The following is an 18292-nucleotide window of genomic DNA, read 5'->3' on the forward strand; positions in this document are numbered from 1 at the left end:
TGACTGCTTTCTTGAACGGGAGGAGCCCAAGGAGGTGGAACGGAGCGGGGATTGCTTAGGAGACTCTCGAGGGCCCGCCTCTCACCTTGCCCTCTGACAGCTGGGGCGTCTCGGTGGCATGGCCCAGCCCTACCCCTCTGAGCAGAAGTTCAGCCACCTGATGGGCGCACCTTTGTGGGTACTCTCAGAGGAGCGGCAGACTGGTGGGGGTCCTACTGGACAGCAAGAATATAGGGCCCTGCCAGGCCGGTGCCGTTCAGTCTCAACTTTGGGGAGATGCCTTTTCTGCTCTTGGGGGTGGAAGAGTGTGCACCAGCCACTGACCAGGGCCACCCCATGCTCACACGGACCCTCCAGATCTTGAAACCCTTTGCGGGCAGTGTGGCTTTACTGTGAACCCTCAGATCCCGCCCTGTGCTTAAACTGCTCACGCATCTGTCTGTTTCTGCTCCAGGTTTCCCCTTACCCTGGGTGTGTAGAGCAGGTCTGGACAGAGAGCTACCAGCCCCTAGCCCGGTGCCATAGGAAGGGACCCGTCCCAGGGCAGAGGTAGGTGGCGAGTTTCAGCTCCACCCAGGGTGAGGAACGCTGCCCATCCCAGGCCCTGGGCTGTCGGGAGGGGCAAAAGTTGCTGTGTCCACAACACAGCTCCCAGAATTCTGCACTGTGGCAAAGTGATTGGCACCTGTCAGCACCAGCCTCTCGCCCCAGCAGCCCTTCCCCTGGTGCCCCCAGTCACCCCCCACCAGAGGCTCTGACAGAAAAGCAGGAGGCCAAGCAGGTTTCTGCTCCCTGAGAGGCTAGCTCTCACTCACTGGGGGCTGCCCAGGTAGGTCCCTGGTCCCAGGAGCCCTAGCACCGTGCACTCAGCCCTCAGCTGGCTCTCTGGAGGTCCTGTGCCTGTCCCCGCGCCCTCCCACCCCCAGCCTGCCCGCCCACCCCACTGCGGGAGCACCGGCTAAGAGCGGACACTCAACCTGCCTAACCTGTCTGACGTCATCGTCTCTCCACCCACCTGGGCCCCAGGTCTCCGCCGCCTGCTCTTCCTGTTCTCAGCTTCCGTCCTCCTGGCTTCCTTGCAGCACCCCCACCTGCCAGAGCTGAGGCCCTGCCTAGCTTCAAGTGGGCCCTCAAGCCTCTGCCTGCGGAAGTTTCTTTACCCCCAATGAGAGGAGCGGCAGATCCAGGTCTCTGGAGAGCCGAGGGTTGAGGGCGTGGAGGCAACGCGGAGTCCTGTCACCTCTGCCCCTAAAGACGACTTATACCCTCCATGCGCAGCCAGGATGGGGAACAGAGCCGAGGAAGATTATAACTTTGTCTTCAAGGGTGAGTTGGGGTCTGTAAATAGAGAGACCGTCAGAGCCAGAGAGCGTCCCTCCTGTCTTTTTACCTGTTACTAGGACCCTCCCAGGGCCCATCATTCCTTTGGAGAAGAAAGCAAGCTGCGGGGAGGGGGAGGGTCTGCTTCCTGGGGCAAAAGTTCTGGAGCCGCCGGAGGGCTCTACTCCTGCAGATAATGATGGTGATCGCTCCCTGGCGGGGCTAAGTTAGGCCCCTCTGCTCCATTCACGAAGGAAGCCCACATCCTTAGAATTGCCAAGCACCGCAGCACAAGGGACGGAGGTCAGACTTCAGAGAGGACTTCCCTCCTGAGAAGAGGGAATAACCTTGAAAGGAAGAAAGTCCTGTTTCTGGGTGGGTGTGCAGGAAAGAAGAGAAAGGAGAGCTTTGTCCGTTTCAGGGTGAAGACAGGGAAGATGTCATAGAACAAGAGCAGGGTCTAATAGAACCTGGAAGACTCCGAGGGCTGGGGCCTTGTCTGCTGTCCCTTGGCAGCCCCTTTGGGCCCAAATACCAGGCACAGGGTCACCTTGGCTGATCCTGGAAGTATGCATGCATCTTTCCTGCTTCTTGACCTCAGCCCCTGCGATGGACCCCTGTAGACCCCAGCCCCCACGCACCCCCACTTCCACGTCTCCTTCGGGGTAGGGTGGACTGCAGAGCTGTGATTCCCTGTGCCACCACCCCACTCCCTGCCTCTCCCAGCCTAAGCCCCACCCTCACTTGAGCTGGGACGCAGGCCACTCCGGTTGGGGAACCAGTACTCCGGGCCTATGTCTCAGGAAGGGGAGGCTGGGGCGGCACTGCTACTAGTAACTGCCCTTTCCTGAGCGCTTCTCTGTGCCAGCCCTGAGCCCATCAGTCTCCATAACGGCCCCAAAACCTATCTGTCCTCTTGCAAGCGTAGTAGGCAGGAGCCAGGCTCGCTGTCCAGATCTCAGCTCTGTCGACTAGTTCGTGCAGGTGGGGGTCTCCAGAAGCAGATACTGAGAAGTTTGGGGTGTAAGTTGTCTAATCTGGCTCAACACCAGTGAAAGGAAGGGAGAGGAGATGCAGGGAGAAGCCAGACTGCAACACAGGGTCACAGAGCCTCGGGCAAGGGCGGCAGGCGCTGTGCTGCGCTCACCTTGCTTGGGCACCCGAGGCAGGCGGCCCCAGAGCGGCTGCTGTCAGCACTAGGGCAGGAGCCGAGGAGGGAGCTGGCCGCAGGGGGCTCGTCCTTCCTTGAAGGCAGAGCGAGGTGGGGGGCACACCTCTGTTTGCGAGGCCAGCCGCACTGGCTGGTACCAGCCACATCCCCCCCAAGTGTTTGTTTTGCTGTCCTGTAGAAATGGGATTGTGATCACGGTACTTGCCTCCTGGTGCTGTGGTGGGGGTTAAAGGAGCCAATAGGCGTGAGGCTCTCAGGGTGTGCCTGGCACATAGTAGGCGCTCAACCACTGTTAACACCTAGTGTCTCCGTTTTACGGATGACGATGAGACAGTGAGGAGCTGACAAGTGGTCACAAAGTCAACGCTCAAACCCAAGTCTGGGGGGCTCCAAAGCCCTTGCCCTGAGCACCCTCTGGGCATGAGGGCAGGGCTAGGAGCCCACCCACTGGCAGGGGTGAACGGGATGAGGTTCCCAGCAGGGGGGAGGCAGGGATACACACCCACCCACGCCCACACTGCTCCCAGCTCCTTCCTGCCCTGCACACCTTTGAGGGGGCTTTCTAGATTTTATAAACAAGGAAACTGAAATGTAGAAAAGCTGAGTCGCTTGTTCAAGGTCACTAGCTAGTGAGAGGCCGAGTGGGGGACCGGCGCCCTGAATATGTGGCTCCCAGGGCGCCAGCCTCATGGTCCTCCTGTAGTCCTCCTGTTGGCTCTGGGTTGTGCAATGTGTGGGTCGTCCTTGCATCGACCCCTTGCCCTACTCCAGCCCCCAGCTCTGCTGTGGTGGGTAAAGCTGAGCCCTGGGTGCTGTGCACCAGCCCAGAGGCTCTTCACGGCCTCCCCAGTAGACCCCGGTCCCTGGAACCCCAACAGTGAAAGCACCGGCCCGCTGGCAACAGTCAGCCTGGGCAGTATCTCATTTACTTCTAACAATAATCCGCGAAATAGATAGTATTGTTATTCCCATTTTTCATGTGAAAACGCACGTCAGGGTAGGCCCGTCCAACACCTGGCCCCGTGTCCTTCCTTGGGGACAGCGGGATCCTAACTTCTTACCCCCCCTGAACTTTCCTCCCTCCCCCGATGTGTCACCTGCCAAATGTTCTCCCCACATTTGTGTTCGCATGGCAGCTTCCTGCACGCACGCACACATGCCGAGCCTCCCCGTCCTCACAGCTCAGACACAGACAGGCACAACGCTGTCACACGGCCTAGTCCAGAAACATGTTCGCTCCCCAGACCTACAGCCCTGTCCACATCCACACACCCTGCCAACCTCATAGCCCCTCAACACCGACACCCACAAACAGCCTGAGGAGGCGCCCATCACCAGAAGTGCAGGCTGACTGCACAGACGTGACCAAGAACCTTTCCAGGCCTGCAGCCCGAACTCTTGGCCCCTCACCTGGGAAGTCTGGAAGCCTCTGCCAGGAGGCCTGGCTCCTCCCGCGGTTTCCTGGGCTCGGCTCCCGTTCCCGTTCCTGATGCGTGGACCCCCGATCTCAGCCCTGCCTCTCCCCTCCTGCAGTGGTGCTGATCGGCGAGTCGGGTGTGGGGAAGACCAACCTGCTGTCCCGGTTCACGCGGAATGAGTTCAGCCACGACAGCCGGACCACCATCGGGGTCGAGTTCTCCACCCGCACCGTCATGCTGGGCACGGCCGCCGTGAAGGCTCAGATATGGGACACAGCTGGCCTGGAGCGGTACCGAGCCATCACCTCCGCGTGAGCCCGGGCTGGGGGCGCTGGGGAAGTTGGGGAGCACCTCCGGAGGAGAGGCTGCGGGGCCATGTGCTCCCTGGGTGGATCCCGGGACTCCGTGGCCCAGTGAGCCCAGATGCCGAGAGCCACATGGCCTGAGGCAGGATACAGTGGTACCAGCTGCCAGAGCGAAGAGCCCCAGCCTCTGGGCCACTTCCCGAGCCTTTGCTCCATGTCCAGGGAGGAACGAGGCACTTGCCAGTGGGCATTTGGTGTAAGCCTCAAAGTACTGTAGACCTAAGATGCTATAATTAATCCCTGCTTAATACAAGAACTCGAGGCTCAAGCAGGGACGTCCCCCATCCCGGGTCAGACTGTGGGACCGAGAGTGGCCTCACTTCTGCTTTGCACTTGGCACCCCGTGCCGTTTCAGCGCACACCTGGAGGGCTGGCCCCGGAGATGCGTCTTATACGCACAGGAGGCGGAGGCCCCGCCTAGCAATTCCCGGTCAGCGGCAGGCCGGCCGTGAGCAGGGTAGTCTCCGTGTGCGATGGCGGACGGCACCTGCCGACGGGGCAGCGAGCAGGAGTTCAGGGTCCAATCACACACACGCTCAGCACTCTCGGCCTGGTCACCGGAGCTCTTACGAGCCTCAGCTGACCCCGCAATAAATCGGGAACAATCAGTCAGCACAATCCGGATGGTAGATGGTAGATGGAGAAGAGTGAGGCTGGACGCTCGCAGGGATGCCTCAGATGGTCAGCTCTGGGACTGCTGCGTGGGGTGGGCATTTAGCTGGTCCTAGAAAGACACGGCCACGGGACAGAACGGGCACTGTGGCGCGGAAGCCACGTGAGGAACACCCCACTGAAGGTGGGCGTCCGAGAGGCCGAGTTGACTGGGGCCCCAGTGCACCTGGGTGGACAGCAAGGGCTAACATCAGCACAGAAGACCCAGGGAAGTGGTGGCAGAAAGGCAGGAGGGAGCCAGTGGTTTCAGAGAAGGAGGGGCTGCTTTAGAGTCCTCCCCCCCGTACCTGTAGCCCCAGAGGCCTCAGCATCAGGCCCAGAGGCTGGAGTTGTCCCGACCAGATGTGGGTCCCTGGACCTCAGCTTTCATATTTCCCCATCTCTGGTACTCACCTCTGACCTTGCCTCTGTCGCCCCCTCCACCCCCCACCCAGGTACTATCGCGGCGCGGTGGGGGCCCTGCTGGTGTTTGACCTAACAAAGCACCAGACCTATGCCGTGGTGGAGCGCTGGCTGAAGGAACTCTATGACCACGCCGAGGCCACGATCGTGGTCATGCTCGTGGGCAACAAGAGTGACCTCCAGCAGGCCCGGGAGGTGCCCACTGAAGAGGCCCGAATGTTCGCCGGTGAGAGCTCCCCCCCAGGCCGGCCTGTCCCCTCCAGCCCAGCCCCTGTGCTCCAGCTCCCGCCTCCCCAGCCCCTGCTCCTGCCCTGGGGTCCCCTACCTGCATCGCATCTTCCTCAGAGTCTCCCAGACCTGCCTCTCCGTCACCCTGTGTCCCTCATCCCGGTCCCACCACTTGCCCCAGGGTTGTCTTTATGGGCAATTATTTGTCGTTGACTTTAAGGCAGGCCACTCTGTGAAGCTCAGGGATCCAGGGTGTGACAGGTGCGCTCCCCACGACCTTCTGCAGTCACGCTTTCCCCAGGAGGCCTCTGGGGTCAGAGGCAGCAAGATGCAGTGGTTAAGGGTGCAGGTCCCATGGCCCAGCCTCATGTCTCCTGGCCAGTCCTTTGTTCAGTCTCTCTGTGCTGCTGGGCTTCAGCTTCCTCTTGCGCGAAAAGGGATCATATCCAGCCCTACTTCACAGGTGGTTTCAAGCACGAAATGAGCTACACATGCCGGGGGGTTAGCACATTGCAAATGTACACAGTAAACATGAGGTAAATATTATTATTGTGTTTCCCTTCCTGCCAGAAAACAATGGGCTGCTATTCCTGGAGACCTCGGCCCTGGATTCCACCAATGTTGAGCTGGCCTTCGAGACTGTCCTCAAAGGTTAGAGCCCCTGCCTCGATCTGGCAGCCCCATTCCATCCCCGCAGCTTCTGTGGGCAGTGGTGGGAATGCAGACGGCCAGTCCTTGCCCACCGCCAATGATTCCTCAGTCCCTCCGTGGGCCCCCAACCCTCTCAGAGCCTCCCTAGTGCCCCCTGCCTCTAAGCCTGAGGCTGGGGGGAAGGAACCAGAAGGCCACACTTCCCGGGGAGCTAAGGATTAGCCCTTCTCCACCCAGGTAAGTAGAAGGGACCCAGGTGCCCAGACTCCACTTCCTTCCAGCAAAGCCTCCTTGAAGTGTGGTCGCACGCCGTCCTCAGCGACGCCGTGCCATGTGTGTCGGGGGAGCGTGGGCTCTTGGTCTTCTGACCCCGTCACTGCCCTCCACCCCCCTCAGAGATCTTCACCAAAGTGTCCAAGCAGAGGCAGAACAGCAGCCGGACCAACGCCATCACTCTGGGCAGCGCCCAGGCTGGGCAGGAGCTGGGCCCTGGTCAGAAGAGGGCCTGTTGCATCAGCCTCTGACCCTGGCTAGCGCCCGCCCTGCCTCCACTGGCCTTCTGGTGCCCCACTCCCACCCCAATCCCCAGGACCGTTCCCTGGCCTGTGGGTCCAGATATCAGAGTAGCCCCACAGACCTTCATGTTCCCCCGACCCCCATATCTCTATTACCTGTGCCCCCCCCCCAGATTGGCCTTCAAATAAAGCTGTGTTTTGTACCAACGCCTGGCCAGCCTGCTGCCTCCCATCCTTGTCTCCCCTTCACCTCTGGCCCCTCTGAGCTTGTGTTCCCCTCCCCCACCGCCATCCTCCCCACCACACCCACTGCCCCCCAGGGCCAGCTGCCTCTGGAGTCCTGTGGTCTGGGGACAGTGCCAAGGGGGAGGGAGGTGCCCACCCTTCCCTCTGCCAACCCCCAGGGCAGGTGGGGGAGGGAGGACAGCATGGCCAAGAGGGGGTATCTGGAAGGAGAGACAAAGGAAATCACCGTCAGGCACCATCTGGTGCCTAGGGCCCCGGTGCCAAGAACTGAGGTCACTCCAATGCCAGGGGTGAGGGAAGGAGGCAGGGGGAGGTGTTGGAGAGAAGGGGAAGTCAGGGCCAGCCCTGTCTGCGTGGGCCTGGGAGGTGGAGGGTCCAAGCCTCCTACCCAGTTTGCAGCCTGACCCCCAGAGAAACAGGAGTGTGGGGTATAGGGATGGACTGAAGCTGCTGGGATGAGTGGGGAATGTCTCCCTGGAGCTGGCTGTGCAGGCAGGGTCTCCCACACCCCACCTGGCCCTGGCCATCCCCTGCTTTGCAGGACAGGCTGCACCCCCACCCCCCACCCCAGGAAGACAAGGTGGTATATGGGGAGAAAAGGGAGGGAACCGAAGGCCTGGAGACTCCAGTAGGGAGCTGTGGAGAGCAGGTGGGAGCCAGCCATTTCCTGCAAGGGGGCAGGGCCCCCAGAGTCACACTGGAGAAGACCCCCAGTTGCAATTCCCATGATGGTCCCCTCACTCGCCCCACCGTGGGTCGGGCTCACACGCAGAGACAGAGGCCAGAGCCTTAATTAATAATACTTTTAATAAAATTAAGTTCTTAATAGCACATTTAATACATTAACCCTCCCCCTTCTTGGTTCCTCTGCCTTTTGTGCAACATCACTTTGACTTGATTATTCGTGGGTCCGTTTTGTTTCCCGCCTTTATTTTGCTTTTGAAGTATTTTTCCTTGGTGGATTTGTACGTGTCTTCACTAGATGCCTCAAATTAAGTCTGACCACAATCCTACTCTACTTTCTACAGTGGAGAGACCATCCCCCTGCCCCAGGGCTGTCTCCCCTCCCACCCTACCCCACCCGCACCCTCCAGCGGGGAAGGGGAAGCCCTCCCCACCCCAGACTCTACCTTCCCAAACTAGCGGGGTTTCTAGGACAAAAAGAGCAGGGGAGAATGTCCCTAGGTGGGGTGAGAAGAGTAAATCGGGGAGAGGGAGATGTGTTTGGGGCCCAGGGCCAGGGAGGGGCTCGACAGGTCTCACGTGCGCGAGCAGGCTCCTCCCAGCCCCCCTGGGACAGGAGGGAGGGCCCGCCCTGAGCTAGGCCGGTGGAAGGCAAGTGCTAAAAAAACAGTTGATTTCTCACATGCAAAAGCCACGCTCCCCAGTTTTCTGTGGGGAGGGTGAGGTGCCCCCAGGCCAGGGCACCCTGGGGGGCCCCTCCCTGAACACTCACAGCTGGAGGTGAACTGGAGCACAGGGTGAGGGACAGCATCCCCCAAAGTCTCTGCTGCCTGCCCCCTGCCTTCGTACCCCTGGGGGCCCATTCTCCCAGGCCTTCAAGGACAGTATCTGCACTGTACCCCGGTGGGTGGGAAGTCCTCCTTGGAGTCTAACTTCCATGAGACAATAAAGCTGGCCTGGAGAGCACAGCACAGCTGTAAAGAGCCCTTACTGAGATCGGTAATCCCACCGCTGCCAAGGAGGCCGAAAGCTAAGTGGGATATTGGGTGGGAACAAGGACGGAGGAGTGACCCCCTGTCTTCGTGAAGCTCTGAGAAGGTGGGAAGTATGTGCATGTCTGTTTCTAGAATAACCTACCAGGCTCTTGAATCAATCCCTCGTGGGGTGGATTGAGGTTACACTTCAACAAGGACTTCCTCTGGCCTGGGAGAAGCAGGAGACCCAGGAGGGTCTGAGCAGAGCGGTCTCCAGCCCCCCTGAGAGCCCCAAGAGGACACAGCACTTTGGAGTAAGGACTGCTCTGCAGAGACCTGCGGACAGACAGGGTGGCAGGCCCCCGGTGCCAGGGCAGGGGGGAGCCTGCAGGCAGACATGCTCACCTCCGCGGCGCAGCTTGGCTCCCATGCATTTGAAATGATCAATGTCCATCTTTCAAAGACCCTGGGGACGGAGCCCCTCATCTGTTTGTCCTACAATTTAAAAATCCAAGGATTCTCAGAATCAACCCCAGCAGACTGGAAGCTCCGACTTCCACTAGCACCAGCTTCCACCCCGGTCTCTGGAGACGGGGGGTTCCTCACACGCAGGCTGGACTCGACCGCTTCCCTCCTCTACTTTCCTCTTCGTTACAACTTTTATACATTCTACTGGACCCAGGGGCCCTCGATGCTACTAAACTTTAAGCTATCTGAATATCGTCTACTAAGTAACTAGTAATTCTTTCTTTTCTCTAGGATTATATGAAATAAATTTGAATTATTATTATTAATAATTATTATTTTGTAGTATTCTTTTCTTTTAAACCCCTCGGTTTCTTTCTTTTTCTTCTCTCTCTCTCTCTCTCTCATTTTTGGTTAAACAAAACAAAACAAAACAAAACTATTTCTCTTAAATCTCGCGCCTCTCTGAGGGTTCCCGCAGGCCTGCTAGGCCTCAGCTCTGGACTTCCCCTCCCCACTCGCCCCTGGGACAGGGCAGGGGAAGGGGGGGCAGCCCAGGATCCTCAGTCCAAGCGTCTTCCTTTCTTGTTAATCCCTTTCTTTGTTTGGCTCTGCGGTTCCCCCGAGGGGGAGGGGAGCAGGGAGGGGGCCCATGGAGTGAAATCCAATCTACTAGCGGGGCCCCAGAGGGACCAGGTTCCCCCAGCCCCCCCATCTCCACCACACATCCCAGGATGCTCCCCATGAAAAGCAAATGACATTCCTCCCCAAAAAAAAGTGGGGGAAAAAAGGAACGTAAACCCGAACATATATTAAAAACACTTTTTTTAAGATTTAACTCTGAATACAAATGTATTTTTTTTCTTCTTCTCTCCCTACATATATTCTAAACCTTCTAAAGTTTTTTTATTTTTTTTAAGGATCACTTTATCATAAAATAAAATATCCTTTTCATATAATAAATTACCTAATAAAAAGTCTTTTTTTCATATTAGCCCAGGTTCTTTGCTACATTTATACGGTAATAAACGCCTTTATTAAAATAGAATATTAAATTATAAAGAACTGCTTTTTTTTTTTTTTTTGCTATTTTTGTTTTGTCTCCTCTGTGTTGTTCGCCTATCTCGCTCCCTCTCACGCTTTCTCTCCTCTGTTTTGTCTCTCACTATGTGTGTTTTGCGTTGGTTTCTAGGTTTGGCTCAATTACCAATGGTGGGACTGAATTTTCTGAGCCCCCTAGCCTAACAGTCTTCTGCCTTTGTGGGTAAGAAGTGGAGAGGGGGAGGGGGATCGACAGACAGACGTCCCTTCTTCCCACCCCCCTCCCCACCCCCCTCGGCGACCAAGGGCGCCCATTTGGTTTGGTTTCTATTGTACAGACATCGCAGGATGGCTCACGTTGGCGGGAAGGAGGGAAGTTGTCACAGGCCACTTTCCCGACTGTGACCTCCTTCCTCTCCCCTCCCTGGCTGGTGGTCTGCAGGGGTAGGCTGAGAAGAGGTGAGTGAATTCACAACAGGAGGAAGGAGAGGAGGAAATCCCCCCTGTACCTTCATCCCTGCACCCCCTCTCCATCAGATAGAATGGGACTCCCGAGCATAAGTGCTCAGAGATCACCTAGAACAGCCCCGCCCCACTATATACAAGCATCTCCCGGGACCCTCAGGGACTCCCATCCCCCACCCGCTCCTGGCCCGGCCAGCGGAACCAGGAGGGTGGGAGGCTGGTGGTAGCCCCAAGTGAGCCTTAGGGAAGCAGTGGAGGTGGGGGTGCTAGGCCTGTTAGCGATACCGGACCCGGACTTTGCTATGTCCCAGTCCCGCCTGGCCAAGGTCGGAGCTCTCTCTGAAGACCCAGACTCTCTCCTCAACCACAATGGGTGGGACAGGGACTTCATGATTTGATCACTAATAGGGGTTTGGGTCAGGTCCAGAGAGGGGGCACAGGGCGTGGGAACTACGGGGGAGGAACAGCCCCTCTGTCCACCAGCCTCTCCCTCCTTCCTGCCCCTTGAACAGCAGACCCTGCCTCTCCTCCGCCTGCCGCCAGAGGATCCAGCCCAAGAATTGTTCCTTAAACACAGTGCCCAAAGATGGTAGAGGCAGAGGTTTGACCCTTGATGTACCCCAGTATTAGTCCCCTCCTCAAATTTTCACTGAGAATGGGGATACATTCCATCAAGAATTCGAGCTGTTTCTTTGGAGGGGTAGGGAGGGCCTCCAGATGTCAGAAGAGGAATTAAGGGGGGCGTCCATCCAAATGCTCTTCTCCCCCACCTCTCCCCAGAAGGACGGTGAGCCCAAAGCTGGACTAGAAGGGGCAGGAGGGAGGGGGAGAAGGGAAGAAAGAGACAGAGGAGGACAGAGCTGGGAGCAACAGCCATCAAGGGCAAGCAAAGAGGAGAGCTGGTGGAAAGAGCAAAGGGGAGAGGAGAGCCCAAAGGAGGAAAGATGGGGAGGATAGGGTGAGGGGCAGCCGGAGGGGCCGACAGGAGCTCACTCTCCAGACCCCTCCACCCAGCTCTGTGGGGAGATGAGCTCTGAGCCCTTTACAGATTGACATGCTTCCCCCCCAACCCCAGGGACTCTGTGCAGACTTCTGAAACGGCCCCAACTCCCTTAGACCCCTGGAAACCCAGGAGCAGATGCCCAAACAGGATATGGCATATGGCGGTGGGGGGTCTAAAGGGTCATGTGAGGAGGTGAAAGGTCAGGGCCAGAGAGGGCTTGAGGGTTGGAAAGAGCCCCTCTAGATCCAGATGATAATTCTCCCCCTCCCTTTCCCCAATCCCCTCCACAGAGGAAAGGGTAGTGTGACACAGATGGGGAGTGGACAGAGGGGTCAGGATGCCTTATCGGCGGCCTCTGGCAAAACAAAAGTTTCTCGTAGCTGCTTCCAGATTGAAGGGTGTGTTGAGGTATCAGAGTTGTGACTCTAGTAAGTTTCCTGCCTGGCCCCTCCCAACCTTCCCAGGACGGGGTGACCAGAGGTTCTGAAAGTGGCCCACCCCCTAGCCACCGTCGCCTCCCCTCCCCCTCCCCACGGAGCGAGTATCTCTAAGCACCTTGCCCCTCAGATCACTGATTTCCAAAAGGCCCCGGTGGAAAACAGATCCAGGGCGGGCCCCCTGGGGAGGGAGCCAGGAGGCCTGGGGCAGGGGGCTTAGGAGAATATTCGGATGGCTTGCGTGGCTGTGATGTGACAGACAGGACACTCCGGGTCCGTCCTCTCGCAGATGCGTACTGCACACTCCATGCAGAACAGGTTGTGTCCGCAGGGCACGAGGGCGGCAGTCACCTCGCTCTCGAAGCACACCATGCAGTCCCGCCCGCCGCCGGGGCTCCGCAGGCCGCCCCCCAGTTTGGAGAAGCCCTGCAGCGGCTCTCCCGGCGGGCGTCTGGGCAGTCCGGCCAGCTCGGGCCCCGCGGAGGCGGCGGGAGAGCGGTGCGCCCCCGGTGGCGCGGCGCGGGCCTTGGCGGACGACGACGACGACGAGGAGGCGGAGGAGAAGAGCACCGAGGTGGGCGTGGCGTTCTCCTGGCCCGCCCAGAGCGGGGGGCTGGTCTCGGCCACGCCGTAGTACACGTCCTGCTTACCCACGCCATAGCCCGGGAACAGGTAGCCGCCGTAGCCGAAGTCCCCGCCCTGCTCGCCCAGGCGTGGGGCCTCAAAGCCCGAGTCCACGGCGCACTCGCCGATGCACCCCAGGCTGTTCTGGCGGAAGGTGGAGAGCGGCTTGCAGCCGGGCGGGTGCACCCTCCAGGCCTCGGAGTAGCGGCTGTCCAGGCCGGCGTCGGGGCTCCCAGCCAGGAAGTCGTTCTCGTTGTTGTACTCGAGGATCTTGCCCGTGCGCACCGCGATGTGCGTCTCGATCTCCTCGCGCGCGCGCTCCACGTTCCCCGGCGCACCCGTGATCTCGAACACCGGGTCGCGGTCGCGGCTCGGCGTGATGATGTACGTGTTGGTCTGCTGCTGGATGCGCTTGATGGTTGCCCCCTTGGGGCCCACCACCAGCCCCACCACGCGGTAGGGCACCCGCACGCGAATGGTCACCTGGCCGGGCAGGGCAGGAGCCACGCCAAAGGCGGCGCCCGACTTGTTGCGCGAGGCGCGGATCATGGAGAAGTGCTCGGCTGCCGAGATGATTTCCCGTCGGGCTGTGGCCACGTCCTCCCGCCGCCCGGTCACCATGAACACGGGCTCCTCGCCACGCACCGGTGTCTTGATGTACGTGTTGGTCTTGGCCCTCAGAGCCTTAATCTTGCAGCCTGGGATGGGGCAAAGTGGAGAGAGGAAACTCACAGGGCAAGAAGGTCTGCGCTGGGGCCAGTCCGCTCCGATAGCTACTCAGACACACGGCCAGCGGGGGCCAACGCGCCCTGCCTCTAACAGTCCGTTCGGCGCCTCTGGATCAAGCACAGATTTCCATGTGTGCCAGCTTTCCCTCCAGGTCCACGGAGGACCCTCCCAACCCAGTCACTCCTTGAAACCAGTAAATAACCGCTGACCCTCCCAGACAAGCTGCTAACCTCAAATCGCCTAACTGCTCCCAACCATGCGCCGTTCCCTCACTTTCCCTACTGATTCCCGGCCACCCACAAACTTCCACATCACTTCATCACACACCTCTCCCCCCACCACCAAAGTCTATCACTGACCTCGAGCTTTCCACAGAACCCCAAAGTACTCAGGAACCCCACAATCGTCTCCTGACTTGAGCTCCATTCATTAAAAGTGTCCTCCAGTCTACTCAGGGAACATGGACCCCATTTCCTCTATGATCTGTGTTCCGCCCCCCATGCCTTCCACCCATTAATGTCTCTCAGAGGGCCCCAAATTCATAGCAAGTCTGCAGCAACCAGCCGAGTGTGGGAGACCGGGAAGGGTCTGAGAATCGGAGTTTCGAAGGGAAAGAAGTATGAAGATGCAAAGAATAATGAGTGAGGGCCAGCCCCTGACCCTATGGACACTCCGGCCACCCTGTCCGCTGGGAGCAGGGGAGCTGAGCCCGGCAGGGGAGCTGAGCCCGGCTGGGGACTGAGGAGGTGAGGGGCCTATACTCGTGCTCTGAAGCAGGAGTGGGTTACAGCTGGGAGACTGCAGGGAGAGGCAGGAAGAGCAAGAGGAAAGCCTAGACAAAGAGAGACAAAGAGGGAGAAGGGGAAGAGAAGAGTCAGGGAGGCTAGCACGGTACGGCATCTCTAAAGGCTGCAGTCCTCCAATGGCCGACTGGGCGAGCCTTCCTCCTCCTCTCCCAAGTTCCTGCTCCCTGCCCCTAGCTTCACACACAGCCAGGCTCACGCATCGTCTCGAGGCACACATGCCACACGTGTGTGAGTTTGCACACACACGGACCTAGGAGCTGTGATGCACTGTGCGCCTTTATCTAAACAATACTTGCGCACACCCAGGGTGCTCACATTCACACGCATGCACACACACACACACACACATGTGCGCGGACGCACCCCCCCTCCCTGCCCCCGCCACGGATGGCCTGTGTTCGACCTTTTCATCTACCCCACTCTCCCACCGTCATCATCCCCGGCTCTCAAAGGGCACATTCCTCTGCACAGCCACAACTTTTGCCCCCAGGCACATGTACACATGGTCACACCCCTCTCCAGGTACACACTCACTGTCCCCTTTCTCATCCCCCCACCCCATGACCTCTTCCTCCCAAAACCAATGCCAGCAGTCCTAGCTTTCTGACTCTGCCCCAGCCCTCCAGCCACAGGCCTGAGGTGAGCTCATTGGCTTCCTCTCCAGCCCCACCAGATAGGCAGGTGGGGGAATGGAGTGGGTTGGGGCAGTGCTCCTCACCTTCAAGGGACCTCAGGAAGGAGAATTTGCTCCTCCCTTTTTGTCTTCAGACCTCTTGGCAGTTGAGAAGTCCTACCTGTTGTCAAGCCCACATCCTTGCTGCTTTAACGTCAGTGAATGTTTGTCCTATGTGTGAGGCCGAGGGGTGAGGAACTGTGATTCCCTCTCCTACAACTCTCTGCTCCCATGGCCTCTGATAGGCACCTGGGTGCTGGCTCAAGTTCTGGGTCCATCAACTTAAGTGAGAGCTGGGTATCTTTGGGGGTTGGGGTGAGGCAGACAGGCCGCGGCAGGAGAGGAAGAAGAAAAGCTAAGGGCCCGGAGGTGCAGAATGGGTGGAGCTCATCCTGGGGTTTGGAACCCTGGAGAAGCATCTCTGGAAGGGAAGACCACAGGGCTTCACCTTTCTAGAGGTCAGAGAGAGGCGTGCTGGCGCTGCAGCAGGGAAGGGAGGTTAGACAAGAGGGAGGACTTCCACGTACTTAAGGACCAAGGGGAGGCTTCTCTTCTCTGAATAGGAGAAATGCCCCCACTTGCATGAGAGACAGGCCCATCTGCTGAGAGGCAGAAGAATGACTCCATGAAATCCTGGGGCCTCCCAAGACCACCCCCACACTCAAGAAAAGATATCAGTGTCCCCACCCAATTCCAGGGCTCTCGGTCCCTAGTGTCTGGCAACAAGAGGAAACCCAACTTTTTGAACCAGAAATCTCAAGAGATGGAGCGCCCCAGGGGGATGAGGAGTGTTTAGGGGAGTGGCATCTCCCCTCCTCCATTCTGGATCTCAAGGCAAAATGCCCCCAACCCCCAAGCGCTTCGGGTAGATGAGGTGGGGTGTGCAGTAGCCCCCCCCCCCCGGGGCTCGCCTCCCCTCTTCCCCCGCCAGCAGCCGGCCTCCTCCCTCACTCCCAGCCAGAATGCCGCTCCTCCATTGTTCCCCACTGTGGGACAGCTCCTCCCCCGCTCCTCCCCCACCCCAGACCTCCCCAGCCCAGCCCCCTTGCAATTTCCAAATCCCGCCCCCCCCACTCCCCTTTGGGAAACCGGGAGAGGGAAGGGTCCCCAAGATCCCGTCTGCTCAATCTGGACCCTCACCAACACTCCCACCCCCACCCGCCCAGGGATGCTGGAGCGGAGGAGGGTGTGGTATCAGACACACTACACTGGATTAATTCTACACCCCCCACCCCAACAACACACCCAGACACACGCCCTCCAACCAAACCTCCACGTGAAGGTTTCTCACCCCCCAGCATGCCCCCTCCTGCCCTGTCCTACTCTCACACTACCAGAGACCCCTCTCCAGGCCTCTGGCCCCTGGCCGTGGCCAGCCCAGAACAAAAGCCTGAGAGGGAGGAGGACAGGTCCACGCCAGGACGTGGCACTTCGTTGGAGGCACCCTTTCCAAAACCCCACAGATCGTTCAACTTTGGTGTGTGGGTGACCACAGGACTCCCTCCTCCCAGCAGGCCCCCTCCCCACCTCTCCCCTGGGCTGGGACCCTCCCATGAGCCACACCCCCTTCCATTCCAGCACTCAGCCCAACAAAGAGACAGATACTCAGTCTGGCTTCCCGGGCCAGGTCTCCCCCAAAGTCTGCAACTCCAGCTGTAGGGGGTCCCAGGGGTGCCCCCTCCCCAACCCACTAGCAGATACCAGAGCAGGGGCTTCTGAGTAACTCTCTGCACGTTCCGCCAGTTTTTCTGGCTAGGAGTGGACATCACCTCCCGACAGCCTCCCAGGATTGGGAGACCGATCCCCTCCCTTTTCCCTCTCTCTATGAGAGCATATTTCTTTGTCTAAAAGCAGAGCCCTCGGGAAGGAAATTATCTGAAGAACAGTCCCGACTGGGGGTAGTAGGGAACTTTGTGGCACTTGGAAATCGGGGTAGGGGGCGGGTCCCCCTTTGTGGGGAAGGGACAGAGCCAGAGGCGGGCAAGGAGAGAGGAAATGAACTTTCCGTGCTGGGATGGGGTGCCCCCCACTCCAGTCCCTCTCCGCGGTCCCGGCGCCCGCTTACCTTGCCTGCCCACGATCTCGGCCACGTGCTCGGAGGTGGGCACGGGGACACACTCGGTGGTGTTGCTGCTGCCCTTCAGGCGCAGCTCGGCTTCTTTGTAGAGAGCGCAGAGCTTGGCGTCGCTGGCCCCTTTGGGGGCGGTGGGGGGCTGGGGCGTCTGCGCCGCGGGGGCCGCCGGCGGGGCGGCCGGGGGCGCCGCGGGCGGCGGCGGCGGGGCCGGCTGCGGGGGGGCGGCCGGCTGCGCGGGGGCGCCGCCCCCCCCACCTCCCCCGTCCTCGCCCGCCGTGGGGGCGGGGGGCTCCCCCAAACCCAGGAGGCAGAGTTGATCGAGAGCCAGCTGAAGGGCGCGCTCGTCTTCCAGCAGCCCTCGGTCCTTAGCGCTTCCCCCGAAACATCCTAGTTCTCCAAAGCCCCCATTTCTTTCCATTATTCCAGATACCACTAGACTAGGCATGGCGAAACAAAAGCTGGGGGAGAGAGGGAGAGAGGTGGTGGAAGGGAAAAGAGGAGAGAGGAGGGGAGGGGAGAGGAGGGGGGCGTGTGGGGAGGGGGGAACAAAGAACTGGGGAGGGGGGAAGAAAGCGAGATAGAAAGATAGGCCCTCCCCCTAAGCCCCCCTCCCCAAACACCCTGTAACCCGACTCCCCTCGCCCCAGCCCCCGGGGTGGGGGTGGGGGGAAAGAGAAGCAAAACCGAGGAAGCAGCTCTCCTTTCCTCTCCGGGGGTGACGGGGGGCGGGGGGCTGCGGGATCTCTGCCCCCACCCCTCCCGCCTCGGACCCGGGCGGCTCTAGACCCCGCCGTCCAGACGCCCCCCTCAGGCTCCCGCACCGAGCCCCGGTCCGGGAGCGGCGCCCAGTGGCCCCCAGTCGAGCCCAGCCCCTTCCAGCGCTCAAACTCTTTTGTTTTAAATGAACTGGATGGAGCAGCATGGAACTGCGGGGGGGCGCGGGGGCGCCCGGGGCATGCCGGGAGTTGTAGTTTCCCGCCCTCGGGGGCGCGAGCTTGGGCTCCTAGCCCCGCGGAGGATGGGGACGTGCCTTCGGTCTCTAGCCCCGCTCGGAGGCAAAGCGGGGGCGGGGTGGAAGGCGAGGTCCCTAATTTCTCCGAGGGGCGGGCGCGGGGAACGGAAACGGAGCGGGTTGGAAAAGGCTAATGGAGCGCCCCCTCCCCAGACGGGCTCCCCCCAACCCCCCACCCCCGTCCAGGCTGGCCCCGGGTCCCCTCCTTTCTTATGGTAATGAGGGGGCGAGGGGGCGGGAGCGGCCCGGTCGGGTCGCCGCGGCCCCCTCCCGGGCCTCGCCCCCTCCCCGCGCGCTGCCTCCCCGCCCCTCCCTCC

The 18292-nt window shown here is 59.8% G+C and overlaps 2 protein-coding genes across 2 annotated transcripts; one reads left to right on the forward strand and one right to left on the reverse strand.

The window, feature by feature from the left end:
* Positions 1-135: 135 nt before the first annotated feature.
* Positions 136-6950, forward strand: RAB25 (RAB25, member RAS oncogene family). Its single transcript, XM_045784221.2, has 6 exons — positions 136-549; positions 1083-1326; positions 4025-4220; positions 5381-5574; positions 6147-6227; positions 6624-6950. The coding sequence occupies exons 2-6, from the start codon at positions 1284-1286 to the stop codon at positions 6749-6751; spliced, it is 642 nt and encodes a 213-aa protein (XP_045640177.1). The 5' UTR covers positions 136-549; positions 1083-1283; the 3' UTR covers positions 6752-6950.
* Positions 6951-12172: 5222 nt separating this feature from the next.
* On the reverse strand, positions 12173-17562 carry MEX3A (mex-3 RNA binding family member A). Its single transcript, XM_045784159.2, has 2 exons — positions 16955-17562; positions 12173-13379 (listed from the first exon to the last, which is right to left on the reverse strand). Exons 1-2 carry the CDS (start codon positions 17406-17408, stop codon positions 12274-12276), a joined length of 1560 nt encoding a protein of 519 aa, XP_045640115.1. The 5' UTR covers positions 17409-17562; the 3' UTR covers positions 12173-12273.
* Positions 17563-18292: the final 730 nt, after the last annotated feature.

This window comes from Ursus americanus, chromosome 2, assembly GCF_024610735.1.
Source record: "Ursus americanus isolate L20-20 chromosome 2, mUrsAme1.1.p, whole genome shotgun sequence".
Classification (NCBI taxonomy): Eukaryota; Metazoa; Chordata; class Mammalia; order Carnivora; family Ursidae; genus Ursus; species Ursus americanus.